Genomic DNA, 23507 nt, shown 5'->3' with positions numbered 1-23507 from the left:
CAATAACAAGTGACACGATCCTTTTCTAAGATTGTCAAGCCAAACCTCTAACTGTTGGGTAAGTTTCAGAGTCGACGACACCGGCCCCCCCCCCCCCCCCCCACTTTTTTAAAGAAAATTTTGGATATAGAGGACTTTTTTTAAAAATTGACGATTGTGCCCCTCCACTTCGAAACCCGTGTCGTCGGCCCTGAGTTTAACAGTAGAGTAATTCCATGTCAAAACAACCAGGTCATGCAACCCTATGTCCTTGGATTTTTTTTATATTTTTACCATAGTACATTATAAAATAAGATAAATCCCAAAATTTCAAGATCTAACTCCTAACGGTTCGTGAGTAATGGTTGTTTTAATTTTAACAACTATTATTGATTTGGTCATTTTCCGCCATTTTTAAATTTACATTTCTCCTTATAAAACCAAGTCTTTAAACGTTTGAATTCTAAAAACAAGTGACTTAGTTAATCTCTAGGTGAGAAATTTAAATATATATATATAAAAAACTCAATTTATAATTAAAAATACATAAATATCAATTATAAATGTTAAAATAATGGACACCTGCCACTGTAAAATTTTTAGGTGTGCGGTAAATTTTTTAAGCTTAACATTTTAAATAAGATTATAGTATGTTTGAAGAACATTGTGTGAAAAAATCATTTATGCCAAATGCATAGTTTTGTAAATATTTTACTATTGTACTAAAAATGTATATATAATTGCAGGGGCGGACCACGATTTTTTGGTGTTTGAGTTAAATAACTTCCAGGTAAGTTCTATACTCCAAACCTTTGAATGTTCATACTTATGTCATTTAAAGATGTTTTGCGAAAAATTGCGCTGTAAAGAGCCTGGGAACAAAAATATCCTAAAAAGTAGAAATCATCCACCCAAACGTGAGGGGAATTGATTTTTCCAAACAGAAAAATTACTTGCTTTAATAAGACTAAAAATTGTAGATATTTTAAAAATTTTGTCAAAAAATCATTTGGCATTCAAAATGTATAACCATGTAAAATTTACAATTTAATTTAATTTAATTTAAAAACTTTATTTTTTGTTGATGGTTACAATAGTTTTAACAAGAATAAACTAATTAAAATCAATACATTTAACAATTATAGACAATACACACTCACATGAAAATCGTTAAAAACAATAAATAATAAATAAATCAAAAAAAAAAAAAAAAATTACAAATAACATTAAAAATATTTAAATTCAAATTACAACCGTTTCATTACAGAAAAATGAGTAAATATTTTATTATAATGTCAGGACATACCACGGACATACCACGGACATACCACGGACATACCTCACGGACATACCACGGACATACCACGATCAGATATGGCTATCCACATTAATAATGTTTTTGGAAATTTCTCTTTTCCTTTAAAACGAACACTTTCTGGGCATGTCTTTTTATTGTTTGTGTAGTATCCAGAATTTCCAGGCATGTTGTCCCCTGCAAAACAAAAGTATTTTTCGTCATCGATGACTAGAAGCGATTTTGTGTTTTAGAGTTAGTTAACTAGTTTCCTGCTTCTTTTCTTTGCCTTTATTTGTTGTTCTATAGTGTATTTTGGAGTCTTTTTACGTTTTCTATATTTAATATTCATTTTTTTTAACTGACGACCAATTGTCGATTGATTTACACCGAACTTAATACCTATTTTTCTCTGACTGACCCCTTTTCGATTGTTGACAAGTCTTGTTAATTCGGCTTTCTTTTCTCTAGTCCAGGATGTCAGACGACCAGGGTGCTTTCTATCAGAAAACGATTGAACAGTTTCAAGTCTTTTTAGGTTATCATATATTGTACTTCGAGCAAATCCTTCCTTTTCAAAATGATTTACGATTTTCTTTTTTTTTTATATTAGGTTTATTTACAAAAAATATTTTTAGTCGCTTTCAAAAAGATTCTCGTTCAGCTGCATTTAACCTCAATTTACCACAAAAACTGATTATTATGCTCAAGTAACAATCAGTTTTTGTGATAAAATCAAAGATATGCCACAAAAACTAATTATTATGCTCAAATAATGAAATTAGGATTTGTCCGATAAATTCCGCATCACCCGTTATTCAGCATTTGTAATCACCATTTTCACTATTTTGGAAAAAGATTTGAAAAGAAAAATGGCTATTGTTGTAATTTTTATAAAGTGCATGAAAAAAAAATAATAATAAAAGGTAATTTGATTTCAAATATATTTTATGTAAATTACATTGAAGAAATCCTTCTTTAATTTTCAAATTGTATTACTTTTTTGATGTATGTGGACGACAGTATAAAAATTTTCTAAATCTATGCCATCGTTCAGAAGATTTTTTATTGGAAGCTGAATGGACATTTTTTGCAACCAGTCATGGCAAATCTTCTTGTGATGCAATAGGTGGTACAGTAAAACGAACAACAGCAAGAGAACGTACGAAGAAAAATCAAATACTAACAATCGATGCAATGTTTGAATTTTGCACTCAAAAAATGCTCACAATAAATTCTTTAAAATTGATAATAGAACTATGGTTAATGTTAGAGCTACATAAAATAAACGATTTGAGAAGGGAAAAACAATACCAGGAAGTCAAGGATTTCACCATTGCATACCAGTTTCGAAAACATCTATGTTATTTAAAGAAAATTAGTAACGATATAAATCCAAAATCTATTAATAAAACTAAAAATTCAAGTTACCAAAATTAAAGTTTAATAAATTTTGAGCTAATGCAGAAGTACAAATATTACGTATGTACATATGACTCGTTTTGGTGGATTGCAGTAGTCGAAGAAAAAGATGAAGAATATAATGATATAAAAATAAAGTTTATGCATCCACACGGTCCATCTGAACAGTTTTTTGGCCGAAAAGGGATGATTATTGTTGGATACCAATCACCAATTTAACAACATTAAAAAGTGCACCAAAAATAATATCAGACAAATATGAACTTTCAAAAAAAGATTTTAACAAAGTTAATAAGTATGTATTTGAAAATCAATAATTTTTAATGGATATATTATAAAAAATTGTATATCAATTCAAGTATGGATCATTTTTATTTATTTTGAATACTACGATAAGCGAAATATGCAATATTTGCTTTTTTTGTAATATTTTTTATTTAATTTTTAAACTATGTATGTGGCAGAAATGATTTTTTCACACAATGTTCTTCAAACATATAATGATCTAATTTGAAATTTTAAGCATAAAAAATTTACTACACACCTAAAAATTTTACTGGGGCAGGTGTCCATTTTTTTAACATTTATAATTGATATTTAGGTACTTTTTAATTATAAAATGAGTTTTTTATTTATATATTCAAATTTCTCACCTAGAAATTAAATAAGTCACTTATTTTTAGAACTCACATGTTTATAGACTTTTATAAGGAGAAATGTAAATTTAAAAATGGCGGAAAATGACCAAAACAATAATAGTAGTCAAAATTAGCGCTACGTCGATCATCGATAGTTTTTGCTTCATTAAAAATTTTTTTTTTTGATTATATATCCGCCTAACTTAGTTACACTTGATTCATTTTTTCATTTAAAAATTAAGCACTCACCAAAATGAGGGGTTGTAAATTTCACAGTCATAACTTTTAAACGTTGAAATTTTTATTTTCATTTTTTTTTTAGGTGCTCCCAGAAGTCCTTACGGTCTTATCGCGGAGCACCACGGGAGAGCATTTAGCTAGAGGTTCACGCCTCCTTCCTTACCAATGTCGCTTATTGGGCTAGAGCCGGGTTCGATCCCGGGACTTCTAGGTTCTGAGCCAGAACTCTAACCACTGCGTTACGGCTGCTCAATTATTATCAGAAACTTAAAAACATTCTATGAACTTAAATTTAAAATATATTGAAACTTATATTGTATTAACTCATTGTCTTTACGTATGGTTAAGGGTGACCAAACTTTTTGGGCATTTTTTTCCCCAAGTTTTAATCACTGAAATTTTTTGCAAAACATTCGTACTTGACCATAGTCATAATAACAGATGTATTTTATGTCTTTGACTTGGCATAAGCATGAACTACTAAAGTTTTCAGTTTGCACAATGCCTGAAAATGTCATATCTGAAGCATCAAAAAATCCTGCTTATGTCAGTGGTTTATTTTAAATTCAAAGTGCAAAAGCGACTGAATTTACTTCTTTTAATAAACTTACTTGTTTTCTTTTACTTTACAAAGATTTTTTACTATTTGTATTCATTGTGGTTTTCTTAAATCTTGTTTTTAAAAAAAAAAATAAAAAAAGAAGTCGTTATAGTGCAAAGAAAAAAACTGTTCAATTAAGAATCAAGAAGTCAATATAAATGAAGGAAGATGAATTTGATTAATTTTTTAAAGTTTTCTTCTCCAATAATGGATTATAATACAAGCAACGAGCGGAAAATTGAAAGTAATATGCAAAACGATGACAACACTTTTAATATAGACTTCACTGGACTTGACTCAGATACAAGAAAAACTTATTCAGCACATTTAACTATATTGGATGAATGCGAAAATTCGTGGCGTAATTTTTATGAAAAATTTAATCAAAGTATTAATAAAACGTCTCAGGATAATAAGTATGATTTAACAAAAAAATTGTTAGGCGTTTCTACAAACATTTCTGAGACCATTCATAAAAATATTTTGATATGCCACGAATCGTTTAACTCTACCAAAGAGAGCGAAAAGTCGCATAAAAGTAAAAGTGATGTTGTACGAGATTTAGAAAAAGAAAATGCACAAAATCAAGAAAATTTAAAAAATAATCAGTTATTTTCAGTAATTAACAATCCTATTAGCTACAATCACACAAGCTGGTCATCATATCAAGACTCTAGCAAAGACCAAGGTGATAAAAACCCAGGTAATTTGGAATTGAAACAAAGAATAATAAAAAATTAAAACAATTGTTTTTTAAAGTATATATATATATATATATATATATATATATATATATATATATATATATATATATATATATATATATATATATATATATATATATATATATATATTTATATATATATATATGCTTTTCTTTTAATAATTTCCTTAAAAACTGCTGCCAGCGCAACAGTACCGTTGCGTTAACATGGCCATGTTTAAAAGTTGGATCATAATTACAAGGTATTAAAATCAAAAAATATATTTCAATAAAAGATCTTAAAATCGCGGTCATTTACAAATAGTTAAAAACTAATTTTAAGTAAATAACATGAAATAATATTAATAATACAAATAATAATGATAATGATGATAAATTAACAATTATAAGAATAATAAGAGAATTATATAATAATAAACCAATATCAATTTTAAAACAAAAATTGAATATTATGCACAGACAGGAAAGTTATGTACTGACACAACTTTACAACTTTCCATGTAACTAAAACAATTACTACAAAAAAAGTAACAATTAATTAATACACATAATAATATCAATAATCATAATAAAAACAATAAAAGTAGTATAAATATTTCATTAAAAAATAACAATAAATAAACAGAACTTTTTTAATGACAAATAAAAACGTGTCACTCACACACACAAACATTTAGTCACGAAAAGTATAGAGTTTTCATAATAAAGGAATAATTTAAATTAAAAGGGAAATCATTTCATAATACCCAGCAAATACACATCATTCCTCAAAATTAATAAAGTTTAAAAATTATTCTTTTTTGTTTTTTCAAAAACGGAGCAAATTTATATATTTTATTTCAATTCCTTTCCATTTTCGAACATTTTTTTCTTTTAACTTTGGTTTTTCGTCTTTCTTTTTTCTTTTCTCGTTTTGTTTCTTTTGTTAATTTTTTTTGATTTTGTTTTCAATTTTTTGTTTATATTTTTTGCTTTTATTTGCTTTAACCTAAGTGTTTATGTTGCTTTTGCTCGATTTATATATATATATATATATATATATATATATATATATATATATATATATATATATATATATATATATATATATATATATATATATATATATATATATTTACGCAATAATTTTATATCGATTTATGTTAAATTTAGTATATATTACTATGTCAATTATTATAATTTAGTAAATCGATCCTATAAACAAATCTACCGTCGCTTAATAAGTTAAAAAAGTGTAGCAATGCTACTTATATAAATAATGGCGCTTTCTCAATTTTTTAACTAAACTTAATTTTTTGTAGACACTACAGTATCCAGCGAATGTAAAAACGACGGTGCTAATGACAAAAAAATTGAACATGTTGTATCATTGAGTAAAGAACCATCTAATCGCATCAATGTTTCCAACGTCTTAGAGAAGATCGATCGAGTTGATGATATTGACACAAACATGTACAAGCCAATAGAATGTACAAAAACGGGGAAGGCTTTAAACCAAATAGAATATAAGGAAACGTCACTAGGACAGTTTAATAGAACAAATTTATATACTTCATCATTTCTACCTAAGGCTTTTGATATTTGGTCTGAAAAGTACAGGTAGCTGCAGTTTAGTTTTGTGTTGCGTGCGATTGATATGCAAAAACTTGTATTAAATAAAAAAATTGCGCACTAATTTTTTAAAAGAAAACTTTTTTTTTAGACCTTTGGTATTAAGTGAGTTTCCTAACGCTAACGAAAAAACAATCAGTGAAAAACTTTTTGAAGTGTGGCATAAAATACCGCCAAAATTTCAGTCCAAATATTACGTTAAAGCTGACGAAATTTGTAAAGAATACCTAAACTATAAGCATGAATTTAATAATTCTTCAACCAAAAAGTTTAACAGCTTCAAAACAAGCACTGAAGTATTAAAACCAAAAGCCCTTAGGTTTAACTCTATAGAAAACAAATTTACTGAGTGCAAAAGTTTCCATTCCGATGTTAATCAACTGATTTATAACGAAGAAACTAATCCAATTGATTATAGTACATCTTTGAAAAAAACCATGCCATTTGATTTCGCAGATAAGCACATGAAAAAAAGAATTTCTAAAAAAAAATTTATTGATTATGACATCTTTGACGAAAATCTTACTGCAGCAGGCTATTTAGAAGACATCTTATTGAGTCAGCAAAATAGTTCTCTAAAATCAAACTCAAACTGTAACGTAAACAATAGTTATGAATCTATAATAAATAGCTTTGACTTTGACATGCACGAATTAGATTGTTATTTAAGAGGGGATAATAGCGAACTTGACACTAACGGGTTTCTACTTAGCATGGATACAAAATATAGAAGCATAGAAAAGAGAAAAAAAAAAGACAAAAAAGGACCTGATAATAACAAAATAAAACGTAATAACGTATCAAAAATTGAAGCCAAAATAAAGGATTTGCAAGATGTGCGGTTAAATAAAAAAATAACGATAAAGAGCGGAACTCAATTACTTGAAAATGAAACAATTAACGCAGCAAGTAAAAGATTCGTTTCTTTAAAAAACAGAAAAGTAAGAAACCAACTAAACACAAAATAGGTACTCTAAAATAAAAACAAATTAGGAAAAAATCACAAAACTTTTTGAAAATATTTTTGTAAATGTATTTAAAAGTATACCAAATTTATGTAATACTTATATATATTTTTTTTGTAGCCTTATTTATTACCTATAAAGCGATTATACCACTATTTATGAATTATTGTTGACTCCTTCAATTATTTGACACCGTTGTTTCGCATTTATGAAACTTTTTATGTTTAAGAATTTCTACAGCCGAAAATTCAAACTTTTCACTGCAATCTTCGCAAAAGTAACTTTCTTTCTTGACAGCATGACATGAAATTTCCATTTTATTTTCTAGTTTTGCTGGAATTTCAACCGATTCTTCTTCCAAAGATTTTAATACGCATTCTTTATCGTGTTGTATGCGTTCAACAACATTACAAATAAGGTGCTTTTCACACTTTAAGCAATGGTAATGTTCGCAAAGAAAACTTGCCTGTCCCGATGCTACACTGCAATCTAATGCACTTACTACACACCCATATGTTAAATATGGCGTCACAGAAATTCCTCCTTTTTCTGGATTCTCTTTTCCAGAAAAAAGTTGACGAGCTTGTAAATCATCTTCGGTATTTTCTTTATCAATATTATCTGGATTTAGACTTTTTATAAACATGTGCTTGATTTCAGCAGATGAAATCCTGCGAAGTTTATAAGAAATATCAGTATCAATAAATTCTGCAAGTTTTTGAGACACAATGTTTTCTAGCTTAGTAATTGATTTCAACTTTTTACTTATTTCTTTCTCATCGTCGTCTTCATATATACATAATTTTTGTTCGAGAAGCATGTCCCAAGCGCTTCTTATTTGCACAACACTAGAAATTAGCAGCTTAGTATCGAAGTTTGTTTCGAAACTCATTTCAAGCCAATTATCAAATACAAGCGTAGAGCAATCTGAATTAGTATCGATACTTGAAGATAACAACAGAAGCGTTTGAAGAGCTGGTACACGCGCAGTGTTAACAATATAAGGTTTGTTTGTTTCAAGTAAAGAAACATACAACAAAAGTTCACGAGAGTGAATGTAGCGTCCATCGGTTGTCGGTTTATCAGTTGTAGAAGCCTTATCAGCATTATATAGATTTTCAAGAAAATCAGGATGCAATGAATAAACCGATGTCGGATGCAGCATAAGAAACTGCTTATCTTTAGTATGAAACACTTGTTCGCTTTGTTTACGCCACGGATTGGTTTCATCGGGAACAGCTATTTGCGGATACAAACCACTACTAAGAATCAACTTTAGCAAAATAATATCTCGATGTGTAAATTTTCTATTCCGCATTGACGACTTTTCAAGTGAAGACAAGTTATGACGTAACTTAAAATTAATATCATTTATATCGACAATATTGTCGTCACTCTCACTGCTCAAATCACCGTTGTTGCTTTCCAACTTAAGTACTTTACGTTTACGATTAGACTGCAAACTATGTTCTCTTTTTAACTTAAGGAGTTCGTTTCGCTCACCGCGTTCAATGCTGTTCGATTGGATATTTGATTTTTTCATCAGTCCATGATCAATTAACAAACCCTCAAACTGTTGCTTTAATTTTGACATTTCATAAAAACGTTGTTCTTCGAGACCACGATGTTTGCACCATTTTCGGGAGTTGGATCTGCGATCAGATTTTACAATTATCCATTCATCGTATGCGCTTAATAAGGTAAAAGGGTCTCCGTGTTCTGAAAACAATTCTTTCCTTTTAATATCACAAGACTCGGCGTTACTATCAAAACGCTTTGTCAACGGACTTTGCACACTTAACGCCGTGGCAATAACTAAAATTGGCTCAATTATACTAAACAAACTGCCCATGACTAACATCTTTCCAATAACAATATCAACTGGCAAACGAGAAAGCATGCGACCAAGAGGAGTCAAAGTACCATCAGTATTTAAAGCATTTTGAAGCTTTAAAAAGTACGTAGCATTTACAAGACTTGCTTTCATAGGTGGTTCTATAAATGGAAATCTTGTAGCGTCCCGCAAACCAAGACTAGCCATGTGTAACACAAGTGTATCAAGTGGTACACGATGTATCTCAGGCGTTGAATAGTTTGAAAACTCACAATAATCTTCTTCAGAGTACAAACGGAAACAAACTCCAGGCCCAGTGCGACCTATTAAAAACCAAAAATATTTACGACTGACTTTTTAGATAAAAAACAAGTAAACATAATAATTAAAGACCTTAACCTGCTCTTCCTTTGCGCTGTTCGGCACTTGCCTGGCTAATCCAGAATTCTTGTAATCTTTGCATTTTTACTTGAGGATCGTAACTCATTTCTTTAACCTAAATTAATTGAGCAAGCATACTAAAAGTAAATCAAAGTTTATGACAAAGAAATAATATCACACAACATAGTATAAACAGTAACTTTTTCTGTTTAAAGAATAACGGGTGATGCGGAAGTTATCGGACAAAATAAAAACGTCAATAACTTATTTATAATTAAAAAAACAAACTACTATTATATTTTTTTTAAATAAAGCATTTATCTTTTAATAAAAATATATTATTTTTTATATGAAAAAACACCACCATCTGCAATTGATCTCAATTTTGCTTTGACGCCTTTCATATGCGACCGTAAAAAGTTTAAATCAATTTCTTGTAGTTTTAGTTTAATGCAATCAACCAAAACTTGCTCTGTTGAAACTTGCCAATCAGAAAGTTTTGGGACATTTGGCACAGAAGGTTTACCTCGTAAACCTTCTGTGCCAAATGTCCCAAAAAATTTTTAATTGGTCGTGATTGAGGCACATTTGGGGGATTAGATTCTTTATCAACGTAATAGACATATTGGTCCATCCAATTTAGAGAATCTTTAGAATAACGAGAACTTGCTAAATCTGGCCAAATAAATAGTTAAAGTCTCCATGATACTTGTTAATAAATGGAAGAAGTCGTTTTTCTAAACATTCATTAATATACATTGATGAATTGATCGCTACAACCTTGGAAGTGCGAAACAATGGCTCGGACATACCACAGTCAGATATGGCTATCCACATTAATAATTTTTTTGGAAATTTCTCTTTTCCTATAAAACGAACACTTTCTGGGCATGTCTTTTTGTTGTTTGTGTAGTATCCAGAATTTCCAGGCATGCTGTCCCCTGCAAAACAATAGTATTTTTCGTCATCGATGACTAGAAGCGATTTTGTGTTATAGAGTTGGTTAACTAGTTTCCTGCTTCTTTTTTTTGCCTTTATTTGTTGTTCTATAATGTATTTTGGAGTCTTTTTACGTTTTCTATATTTAATATTCATTTTTTTTAACTGACGACCAATTGTCGATTGATTTACACCGAATTTAATACCTATTTTTCTCTCACTGACCCCTTTTCGATTGTTGACAAGTCTCGATAATTCGGCTTTCTTTTCTCTAGTCCAGGATGTCGGACGACCAGGGTGCTTTCTATCAGAAAACGATTGAACAGTTTCAAGTCTTTTTAAGTTATCATATATTGTACTTCGAGCAAATCCTTCCTTTTCAAAATGATTTACGATTTTTTTTTTTTATATATTAGGTTTGTTTACAAAAAACATTTTTAGTCGCTTTCGGAAAGATTCTCGTTCAGCTGCATTTAACCTCATTTTAAATAATTGTATTTCAAATAATAAAGTTTTATTTTATAGAACGTTTATGCCTACGCATAATACCACAAAAACTAATTATTATGCTCAAATAATGAAATTAGGATTTGTCCGATAACTTCCGCATTACCCGTTACAAGTAAATAAGAAGAAGTTGAGAACCCAATTCTAACATAATTGAAAACTACGGCCCTGATTACAGTTCAAAACTAGTGCACAGTTCACTATTAGTAATTAATAAAATTAGAATAAAAAGTTTGCATCACATAAGCTATGGCAGTAAAAATAGACTGTTACGATAAATAATTTACACAAAATTTTCAATAAATACATGCATATATAAAGGTGAGTTTCCACTCATCCATTTTTCTACGGGAACGGGAAAGCAAAGAAAAAAATAATCACGTGAGCATGCGTAGTACAAATTTTAATTTGTCCAAGGGAAATTCCCATTCCTTTCCCGTTCCCGCAGAAAAACGTATTAGTGGAAACTCACCTTAACGAACGCTGCTTGCAATATATTTGAACATTTAATTGTGGCATTGGATAATGACTAGTAATACTTCAAGTAACCATTTCGAGAAGAATTTTTTTGGTATACTCTGTAAATCCACAATTGAAAAAGAATATTTATGAAGTATTATCATAATTTAATCTTTAAAAAATTTTAAACCCAATGTAACTATTTTATACTTGTTTAAAATTTAATTACGAGATAACAAGTTGATTCCCTAGTTGAATTTTTATTTTAAGTTTGTCAGGTGCAGATATTATAAAATACCATAGTCATAAAATACATAGTCTGGCCAGTTTAAGAGTGATTTTGTTTATCTTATTGTTAGCGTTTTTTGTAGAACCCAGCCTACCAATGAGTGCACACTTTTTGTAAACAAAAGCGCATTTAGAAGAACATTTACTATTTAAGATGGTTGATTGCATCGTCTAGTTAGATATTTGGCTTTGCAACTTTTCGAAGAAGTATAAATGTTTTTCTATTTGAGATATCTTCTTCCAATGATGATTTTAACATCAATAATAATAACAAAAATCAAGAAGAAAAGTTTTACAAATTATAACTAAAGATATATCTTTAGTTATAACATATTACAACCAAAGATTAAATATTATTTAGTAATTTTACATACCTTCAATATATTCAGTGCTCAGTTTTTATGATCATGTAACTACTAACGGTTGATGCGGAAGTTATCGGACAAATCCTAATTTCATTATTTGAGCATAAAAATTAGTTTTTGTGGTATTGTGCGTAGGCATAAACGTTCTATAAAAATAAAACTTTATTATTTGAAACACAATTATTTAAAATGAGGTTAAATGCAGCTGAACGAAAATCTTTCCGAAAGCGACTAAAAATGTTTTTTGTAAACAAACCTAATATATAAAAAAAAAAAATCGTAAATCATTTTGAAAAGGAAGGATTTGCTCGAAGTACAATATATGATAACTTAAAAAGACTTGAAACTGTTCAATCGTTTTCTGATAGAAAGCACCCTGGTCGTCCGACATCCTGGACTAGAGAAAAGAAAGCCGAATTATCGAGACTTGTCAACAATCGAAAAGGGGTCAGTGAGAGAAAAATAGGTATTAAATTCGGTGTAAATCAATCGACAATTGGTCGTCAGTTAAAAAAAATGAATATTAAATATAGAAAACGTAAAAAGACTCCAAAATACACTATAGAACAACAAATAAAGGCAAAAAAAAGAAGCAGGAAACTAGTTACCCAACTCTATAACACAAAATCGCTTCTAGTCATTGATGACGAAAAATACTATTGTTTTGCAGGGGACAACATGCCTGGAAATTCTGGATACTACACAAACAACAAAAAGACATGCCCAGAAAGTTTTCGTTTTATAGGAAAAGAGAAATTTCCAAAAAAATTATTAATGTGGATAGCCATATCTGACCGTGGTATGTCCGAGCCATTGTTTCGCACTTCCAAGGTTGTAGCGATCAATTCATCAATGTATATTAATGTTTAGAAAAACGACTTCTTCCATTTATTAACAAGTATCATGGAGACTTTAACTATTTATTTTGGCCAGATTTAGCAAGTTCTCGTTATTCTAAAGATTCTCTAAATTGGATGGACCAATATGTTTATTACGTTGATAAAGAATCTAATCCCTTAAATGTTGATCGCATTAAACTAAAACTACAAGAAATTGATTTAAACTTTTTACAGTCGCATATGAAAGGCGTCAGCAAAATTGAGATCAATTGCAGATAGTGGTGTTTTTTCATATAAAAAATAATATATTTTTATTAAAAAATAAATGCTTTATTTAAAAAAAATATAATAGTAGTTTGTTTTTTTATTTATAAATAAGTTATTGACGTTTTTATTTTGTCCGATAACTTCCGCATCACCCGTTATATGATATAGTAATTTTACATACTTCTATGTAAAACTACTATATCATATAGTAGTTGATAAAACCTAAGATTTCTAATTAAAAAAAAGTTATCGTTTTTTGCAAAAGGCTAGCATGTTAATTTTCAATCCAAAAAAACTTTTTTGTTTGGATCGACAGATTCACTACCTTCGATAAATCTTCCAGTTAAGAGCTTTTCATTGCCAAATCCTAGTTCATGTAGGATATAGTAGTTTCTCATATTCCTAAAGCTCAACTCAAAGAAATTAAATTTGTTCTAAAGTAAGTTCAATGAAAAATACCAATGTTTAATACAATTGTGCCTAACCCTATTTCATTTTTAAAAAATATCAAAAACACAAAAATTTATTAAAGGCTTATATATATTTATTTTAGCAAACAATTATAGGGATCTATGTCACTGTCAATTTAGTTATTGATATACCTTTTGAAAAATGGTTCCAGTATGTCTTAACTGAATATCTATGACAAAATTCATCGGATAATTACTTTGGGCAATAACGAGCCATAGGAAGAAGAAAGGGTAACCAATTTTAAAATGATAAAATCCTTATTGTATTGTAGCGGCTCCCATTTTACAATGAAAATGACATTAGGCAACATATTTAGAAATAGTTAAAAGTTCAAACAAAAATGTAGAATTCACTTAAGCAGAAATGCTATTGTGAATTCATGCATTTTAAAAAGTTTTACTAAAAAAAATATTAAATGGGATATTTTAATTGCTTTGAATCGTTTAAAATTGAGCTACTATTTTTTAAATATTTTTGTTGCATGTTAAAATTTTTACAAGTTGAAAAATAGCTTTTATTGTAGTTTCTGTCAATATAAAATTCTGTTTTTACTAAGAGTTCCTTTAAAGAGAACTTTAAAAAATATCTAATACATAACATTTTTATAGAAATTTGAAAAAAGCTTCTTTATGAACAATTTTATCGTTACAAGTGCATCAAAAGTACAGATAATGAGGGGAAAAAAAGAACTTATGTAAAATGTCTATAATCTTTTACTTTGACATTAAGGTTATTTACTTCTTATAATAATAAATTACTGAATATACAATACTGGACCAAAATATTTTTATTGTGAGAGATTATTATATAAGAGATTACTGCAATGAAAAAACTAATAAGTAAGTATATACTATTACACGCAATTATAAAAATATGTAATGCAGCGTATGCATTGTGCAGTTACATAGTAAATTTAAATAAAGCATCTTATAATTTTAATGCAAATATTAGACATGTTTAGTTAAAATTTTTATAAATTTAACTATAGGTAACTAGTTTTATATTAGATTCTAAAATTTTATACAAAAACTTTTTTTCACATTTAAAATTACCTTTCCTGAATCCGCAATAAATCGCACTCCATCAATAGTGATTGATGTCTCAGCAATATTTGTAGAGACAATACACTTGCGAACACCATCAGGAGCTACATCAAATATCTTCAAATGTAATAATAAACTTTTTTATTGTTAAAAACTTGATAAATAAAAACAATAAATAATGTAAAAGTAGTTGTATTGAAACCCTGTTCTACATGAGAAAAAGGTCATATTTTGAAATTATATAATACTCTCCTATAACATTAAAGATCTACCAAAAAAAGAAGATCGGTTCTTAATATTAACAAAATATTTTTTTTTAATATCAAAATAAATAAAACTAAAACTAAATTAATGCACAAAAAAATAACATTTTTTGAGACCAGTTTAATATACATTAAAAAAACATACTTTTGACAATAGTAAGTTCACCAAATTGTCAAGATTAAGAATTTTCAAAATTTTCAACCATGAGAAACAGTTTCTCAAACTTTAGGGTCTTCCATAAAGTATGTGCGCAGGTATAGGGGGAAGGTGGTTACTCAAAAACATACAAATGCGTACAAGAAGGAATGGAACGGAGGAGGAGGGAGAAGGGTGGGGGCCTGTAAAGACAAGCAAGTACATGCACAATTTTGCTATCTCTCCTTTTTTTTAATAAAAGCATTGAATTTCACAAGTTTATAAAATCAATACTATTTTATGTAACAGAGTAATGTTGAACTCAAAATTTTTTTGATTTTGATTTTTAAAATTTTAGGTTGGGGATGGAGGAGAAATATGATTTAGGGATGGAAGAGAGGCATGATTTTGTAATAAAGATATTTACGTATGCAGAGGAGGGGGAAGGGGTATAAAAACATACAGATGCGTGTTAGGGGAGAAGGCGGGGGAAGAAGGGGGTCTCAAACCAGCAGTTTTACTGTGTATGTACTTTGTGGATGCCCCCTTTCTAAAGTTTGAAAATCTTGAGAACCACTTCAAACAATTTTTGTAGAATAAGGTTTGAAATTTTAGCTTTATAATCGAGGACGTACTTAAGCAGTTTTTTGTTGTCCTAATATATACTTCTATATAAGTTATCAATATTTTTCAGTAAAATTTTTAAAACTTATGCAGATCTTGTGTTACTTGATAAAAAAAAGAGTTTAATGCAGCAAAAAAATAATTAACCCCAAATACAAAATAATCAGTAAACATAAAATAGGCTGTTCGGATTAGTTTAATGACACAGGGTTCAGTTGTTAAACTTTATTTTTGTTTAATATAAAAATGCTAAAAAAAAAAAAAAGATAATAAACAAAAAAAAAGAACTAAAAGACCATACTGCGATACCTTATCTTGTTCTTCAACTGATAATGAACTATGCAAAGGAAGAATAATCCATGATTTACTTTTAGCTGCATATTCTTTTGCAGCTTCAACTACTGCTGCAATTTCACTCATGCCACTCATAAATATTAGGAGATCACCTCTCTCGCTTGAAGGATACTTTTTAACAAAAAATGCATTATTAAATAGAAAACTGAACAAAATGTAAAACATTTTCATAAAAAATTTACAAAACAAACAAACCTTTTTGTCAATCAGCTGCATAACTTTTAAATAAGGACTTGGATCAAGGCGATCATGTTTATCTTTTAGTTCGCTTTTCTGTATATATATGTGTGTGTGGGTATATATATATATATATATATATATATATATATATATATATATATATATATATATACACTTTTGGAATTATTTAAACAAAAATGTTGAGGCTATGCTAAATCAGAGCATTAATTTAAAACTTATATAAAAATTTTTATCAAACCTTTTAAAATTTAAGTTTTGCTCAAATAATTAAATAATTTCGGCAACTGAACATAAACCTAACATTACACTACTGACTTTAATGTTTAATTTGTATAACTAAATATAGTATAGTTTATGTATAAGTTGTATAACTAAATACAGTTTAACTAAAGTCAATATAACTATATGTTTACATTATTTTTTATAGTTATACTATTTTTTTTATATATAACTATACTCTTTAATTTGTATTTATTATTTTATGTTTAGATAAAAAGTTTCAAGTTATATGTAATTAGCTATAAATGATATAAACCATACCTGAACAAAATGTTGCATATATTGTAACTCTATTGGATACAACCTTCCTGGAACCTAAAAAAAATTTGATTCAAACTTTTTTATTTTAAATTCTTTTCTAAAATTAATCAAATTATTTCAAACCTTTTTTATAAATAACAAATAACATCAAAATTTTGTTGATCCACTTTTAATTTGGCAAGGTTATTCTAAAACCATACTACCATTTTAAGATATCTAAAGATAACCCATAGCTATTTCTTTTTTTTCACATTTATTATCATTTTTATTTTTATAAATCAATAGTGTGTTAAGTGGAAATCAAAAGCAATACCTATATCATCGACAACTAGACCACAAACTTTCTCCAAAATATTTATTTATTAAAAAAAACATTTAAATCCTTATATACTACTTACTGTTTCATGTAAAACCTACTAAAACCACCAAAAAAACCATATTAAAAAAAATAAAAAAAATAAAATAATAACAATGGTATATATATATATATATATATATATATATATATATATATATATATATATATATATATATATATATATATATATATATATATATATATATATATAGAGCAAATTCATACTAAAAAAAAAAAACTCACCTGAATAACAGGAGCATCATGAAAATAGCTAGCAAAAAGACTAAAATATAACAAAATAATTATTTATAGAAAATATAATATAACTAAATAATATATAAATATAACTGTTGTCAAAATAACAGTCAGATTGCAATATGAACAAAATAATGGGAAAAAAGTAAGTTGGAATAAATACAACAGTTTAATTCCAATAAGAGCAAAAATTTATGCCACATGAACTAGTGTAATAGGAAACAGGGTTTTAAGGTGCTGTGTGTAATTAATAATGCATATTTTAGGATTTAATTAAGTACACAATAAATAAATAAATTTATAAAAATTTTTCTTTAGTTACAAGATAATAAAAAACAAAAAATGGGTAAATGAAGATGTAAAATAAACAACTAACTCTATATTAATGGTAGCTGACATTAGAATAAGTTTCAAATCAGATCTATGCTGAAGAAGGCACTTCAATACACCAAGTAAAAAGTCACCATTTATATGTCTTTCATGAACCTCATCTACAACCACTACATCATACATGGAGAGATTGGGATCTGATTGAAATTGACGCAATAGTAGACCTGAATAAATTTATTATAATTATTGTTTCACAACAATAACAACAACAAAAAGCAACTTAACATTGCATAAACAAATCAGCAAATAAAAAACACACCCAATAAAAGAATTCAAAACAGCAACAATTAAAATAATATTTCACCTTCAGTTAAAAATACAACTTTTGTATTTTTAGTTCGATTTGTCTCAAAACGCACCTAACATAAAAAAAAAAAAAAAAAAAAAAAAAATCACAAATTAAGCATGGAATGGGGATACAGGTTAATAATTCAAGCAAACTTATAGAAGTTTCAATTTTAGTAGCATTGTAAACTAAAAGAATCAAAGTTAGTTAATTTTGCAATAAAAATGACATAATTTGAAAATACAAGTCAAAAAATTAGATGTTTATTCGTTGATGTATTGAGTTATCTATTCAATTAAAGTCTCTAACGTTTCTAACTTTTATAAATTTTCTTAGTATTTTCGATTTTTTTAATTATTTGTTATTTAAAATCAATTTAAAGTTTTAAACAAACAACAATAATTAAACATGACCAAACTAAATTTGGTCATGTTTAATCTTTCTCATACATTTAAAAAATTAGTTTTTTATTTGCTGATTTGTTTATATAATGTTAAGGTGCTTTTTTTATTGTTGTTATGTTTTTATATTGTTTGTTTATGTTATGTTAAGGTGTTTATTGTTGTTGTGTAATAAGTTTGGTAAGTTTAATCCTTCTCATCCATATAACTGTCAAAAACCAGATAGTTAATATGGAATCTTTATTTTAACACCAGAAAATATTTCAGAACCATCAATACCACAACACATGTTGTTAGGTTTTTTTGTGGGTGTTGAATGGGTGTTAAAGAAGTGGGTATGGGTGTTGAATGCATTTTTAAATTCTTTTGAGTCTCTTCTAAAAATATTTTTGTAATTGTTTTTGTATATACAATTACACATGCAATATAAGTTAATTTTAGCAATATATCAGTGGATTAAATGAAATATATTTCCGGTATTTTCTTTTGTTTTTGTTCCATAGATTTTTATCTTTCTGGAAAAAAACTAAACTCATGTTATGTTCTCATATTAAACTATTGGCTGACAATATTTAAAGCACAGCATATTTATGTCTTTATTATGTATAACTGATATATATTAAACCAGTTCACAGTTTAGATTCCAAACTATTTTACTATGAAAATGTATTATATAAAATTAGCTTTATCTTTCAAAAACTTGAACAATTTTAAAAATAATAATAAGTAATTTTTAATGAAACTTTAAATTCATATATTGATTCTACTTTCATATCACGAACTTTAAAATAAAGTAACATTTTGCAATAATACACATTAGAAAGAAATAGAAAACATTAAAAATAAAAATGTTGTCAATAGATAAAAAATAAACATCTGTTTATTTGTGAAAAGTATTATCTTCTATAAATACTTCAAAATAATAATAAAAAAAGACACTAAAATCTGGTTCACTGTCAACTCTGTGCTTACAGAACCTATTCTTATACAAAGAGAATCTACACCTGCTATCATTAAAAAATATTTATTATTGCTAAAAGAGTTGCCATAACAATTTCAAAGAGTGTCAACATATTTTATGGCTTTATATTGCTGATTTGTTTTATAAAAGATCTAAATATAAATGGCATGCATGTTCAAAAATGGCATGCATGTTCAAAGCTAGCTACAAAGCACATCAAAATAATTTTATTTTCAGCTATGAATATTCATTTAGAGATTTTCTTAGTAAACATAAAGTTCAGCACATTTTGCCGCCTTCTTGAGAATATTTTGTACTCGATGTTTAAGTCAGAGGATGTAAGATAATCAATATTATCTTTATTTATATTTTTGTTCCATAACATTTATTATTTTCATTTATTTGTTTATGCGACACAATGGTCGCAAAAAGTGACCAGCCAAACTATTTTTATTTATATTTTAATTCTAATTAATTCACAATTTATTTTTGAGATCTCAGAACTATCAAACTCATTTTCATATTTACACCTAAAAAACATATTTTATAGGTATTTTTTGTACTTCTATTTTTTTATGTGAAAATTTTAAACAAATAACTCAGAATTACTGTAATTAAATAATTACTCAACAAATTTAAAGTTGTTGTATTCATTATTGTCAACAATGACATTAATAAAGGCAACTAAATCTTTTCCCACCTTTACCTTCCTCTTATTCACACTAGCAAGTGACAACATTTCTTTAAATCAACTCTTTCATGATAGCTTATTGACGAAGTTAATATGACAAGCATGTCTTCATAAGATTTGTGGCTATGACAAAAACCACAATTGATTTTTATATTTGAAAAGGATTTATTGTAAAGGTTGTGGATAATTAGTTTTTCATTTACATATAAAATTATTCTTTTTCCAATATAAAGTATAACCAGGTATTATATATATATATATATATATATACATATATATATATATATATACATATATATATATATATACATATATATATATATATACATATATATATATATACATATATATATATATATACATATATATATATATATACAATGTATATATATATATATATGTATATATATATATATATATATATATATATATATATATATATATATGTATATATATATATGTATATTATACATATATATATATACATATATATATATATATATATATATATATATATATATATATATATATATATATATATATATATATATACATATATATATATATATATATACATATATATATATATATATATATATACATATATATATATATACATATATATATATATATATATATATATATATATATATATATATATATATATATTATATATATATATATATATATATATATATATATATATATATACATATATTTAGGTGGCCGGTTCTAGACAAGAATTCAGGAAAGCCTTTCTAGGAAAGAAACATGAAAATTCTTGCTATGATAGAAAAAAACATGATTACTTTTTAGGATAGAATAATTGAAGGATAGAAAAGAAGAAAGAAATACATATATCCTTTCTGGCAAAGAAAAATAAAAAACTTGCTAGCAAAGACTTTTTTAGGATAGAAATCGCACAAGTAAAAGTCATTTTCTTTCTAGCAAAGAAAATTTGAAAAACGTACTAGCAAAAAAATTTTAGAAAAAAATTTTAAAAACGTGCTAGCAAAGAAATTTTAAGAAAGAATTTGCGCGCAATTTGGTAATTACAGTTATGATTTTTAATTGAATAAATATTAAATAATTATAATCGCATTAATTTTGGTTCGATCAGAAAAATTCATTTAAAATTCAAAATATTTTAATAATAAAATATCTCAAATTTACTATATAATATTCTATTTGCACAAATCTTAGTTGCATTTTTTTATTAAATTAGTTTACTGCATAAAGCCCTTCAAAATATTTATTTTAAAGCAACAAAATGCTAAACTATGAGTAAACTAGTTAATTCCAAATTGATGTACAAAACAGGTTTAGAATATCAGCCCTTTTAAGCCTTGCCTTATAACGGGTGATCAATAACTTATTTATAAATAAAAAAACAAACAAAATTCTGTCGTAGCAAGTTTTTTAGATTTATTAAAAAAAATTCTTTCCAAGCAAGTTGTTTACGTTTATTTAAAAATATTCTTTCTTAGAAAGTATTTCAAGTTTCTTTTCAAAATTTCTGCCAAAAAAATATTCTTTTGTAAAAATTCTTTTCTAGTAAGGTTTCTTTATTTCTATCATAAAACATTCTATTCTGAAATTATTCTTTCCTAGTTTTCTATCCTCATTTTATTCTTGTCTAGCATGGCACACCTATATTTATACATATATATATATATATATATTTTTTTTTTTAATGTATTTACCTACACAAGGACTATGTGGCCAATAAAATCGAGGAGGCTATTTTAATAACTAAGTTTGTTAAACAATAATATTTAAGTATGTCAATTTGTTGTATATATAAGTGCCAAGTTTTATAATAGCATAATACAAGGTGATTTTGTATGTAGTAACTTTAAGGACTAAAAATTTAAACTAATCTGTTGAAGTTTTGCTAAAGTGAAACATGTCTCTCCTTTATTCAAATCTCAGAATTTTGTACTTAGATAAAAGTGTACATGAAAATAAAAATCTTAAACTATATTTTACCTGATAAGCTATATCTGACTTGAATTCATTTAATGTTTCAAAACCAACTCTCTTTGCTAGTGAGATGCATGCTAAACGACGAGGTTGTGTGCAAGCTATGTTGGAGTATCCATTTAAAAGTAAATATTGTGGAACCTATACATTTTATTAGAAATCAAACCAAGATTTAAGTTAAGAGCAAAAAAATTAAATGACAGATATTTTATTTAAAACTGTCCTTTTTTTTTAATTTTATAAAATGATATTGAACCAACCATTTTTTGAACATGAGTTTCAATATCATGTAAAAAATAACACTAACATATCCTGACCCTAATGACATACCAATGCTAATTTTTCACACTCTGTTACAAAACTTATTAAACACCTGTGTTGACTTTCCACAACCAGTGTCTCCTGCAACAATAACAACTTGATTTTGTTGAAGAGCATATACTATACTCTGCTCATACTGCTTAATTGGAAGATTATTTTGATCTTGCTTCAACTTTTGCAGTTTTGAAAACTAAAAAACAAAACAAAAATTTATACAATAAACATATTATGTTACACAAAGTAAATATACTAGAACAAATATGTATAAAACAAAACATAAGTATTGGAAAATAATGATGATTAAGTTCATAAATGTTTATTTTGTTAAAATGTAATATAAAAATAAATATAACATAAGTATGAATAACTGTGTTATGTATGTACAACCTTGATTATTGTAGCATAAGATAACTCAAATATTTATTACAAAATCTTGGTGCAAAAGATAAAATTCAAAAATAAGTATTTAAAAGCTCACAAACAATGTTTGTTAAGCAACATAAAGAATAACGAGATGAACTTATTTAACATAAAAAATAACAAGGCGAATGTGCTAGGAAAAAATATCAAAAGCAACAAGTCAAGCTTGGTAAACAACATGAAAAACAGCAAATCAAGTTTGGAAAACAACATCAAAAACAACAATTCAAGTTTGGTAAACAGCATTGAAAACAATGAGTCAGCTTGGTAAAAAGTATCAAAAACAACATGTCAGACAAAACAAAATTAAAAATAAAAAGCAGAGTTTGCTGATAAATAATAAAAACTGCTGCTTTTCCTAAGCAGTATAACAGCCAACTTGAAATAAACTTACACTTTTTTTTTGAACAAAGTCTAAGTAATATAAAATAACTTTTTGAAATTCCATCATGTCAT

The 23507-nt window shown here is 27.0% G+C and overlaps 2 protein-coding genes across 2 annotated transcripts in view; one reads left to right on the top strand and one right to left on the bottom strand.

Annotated features, from left to right (window-relative positions):
* Positions 1-4274: 4274 nt before the first annotated feature.
* LOC100210059 (uncharacterized) lies at positions 4275-7629 on the top strand. The gene is made up of 3 exons (XM_065792635.1): positions 4275-4877; positions 6200-6497; positions 6601-7629. The coding sequence occupies exons 1-3, from the start codon at positions 4343-4345 to the stop codon at positions 7475-7477; spliced, it is 1710 nt and encodes a 569-aa protein (XP_065648707.1). The 5' UTR covers positions 4275-4342; the 3' UTR covers positions 7478-7629.
* The window catches only part of LOC100206510 (probable ATP-dependent RNA helicase DHX34), a 16896-nt gene continuing 907 nt past the window's right edge, over positions 7519-23507 (bottom strand). The window contains exons 4-15 of the mRNA XM_065792634.1: positions 23446-23507; positions 22684-22821; positions 22317-22451; positions 18293-18347; positions 17975-18152; positions 17587-17626; positions 16986-17039; positions 16440-16517; positions 16200-16355; positions 14877-14984; positions 9708-9804; positions 7519-9631 (exon numbers count right to left, since the gene is read on the bottom strand). The exon at positions 23446-23507 is cut by the window's right edge and continues 18 nt beyond it. Coding sequence (XP_065648706.1) covers positions 7653-9631; positions 9708-9804; positions 14877-14984; positions 16200-16355; positions 16440-16517; positions 16986-17039; positions 17587-17626; positions 17975-18152; positions 18293-18347; positions 22317-22451; positions 22684-22821; positions 23446-23507 — 3080 coding nt within the window. The 3' untranslated portion in view covers positions 7519-7652. The remainder of the gene's footprint in view (positions 9632-9707; positions 9805-14876; positions 14985-16199; positions 16356-16439; positions 16518-16985; positions 17040-17586; positions 17627-17974; positions 18153-18292; positions 18348-22316; positions 22452-22683; positions 22822-23445) is intronic.

Source organism: Hydra vulgaris, chromosome 03 (assembly GCF_038396675.1).
Source record: "Hydra vulgaris chromosome 03, alternate assembly HydraT2T_AEP".
NCBI lineage: Eukaryota > Metazoa > Cnidaria > Hydrozoa > Anthoathecata > Hydridae > Hydra > Hydra vulgaris.
Note: the sequence above shows the minus strand (reverse complement) of the source record. Positions and strands in the feature narration are given on the sequence as shown.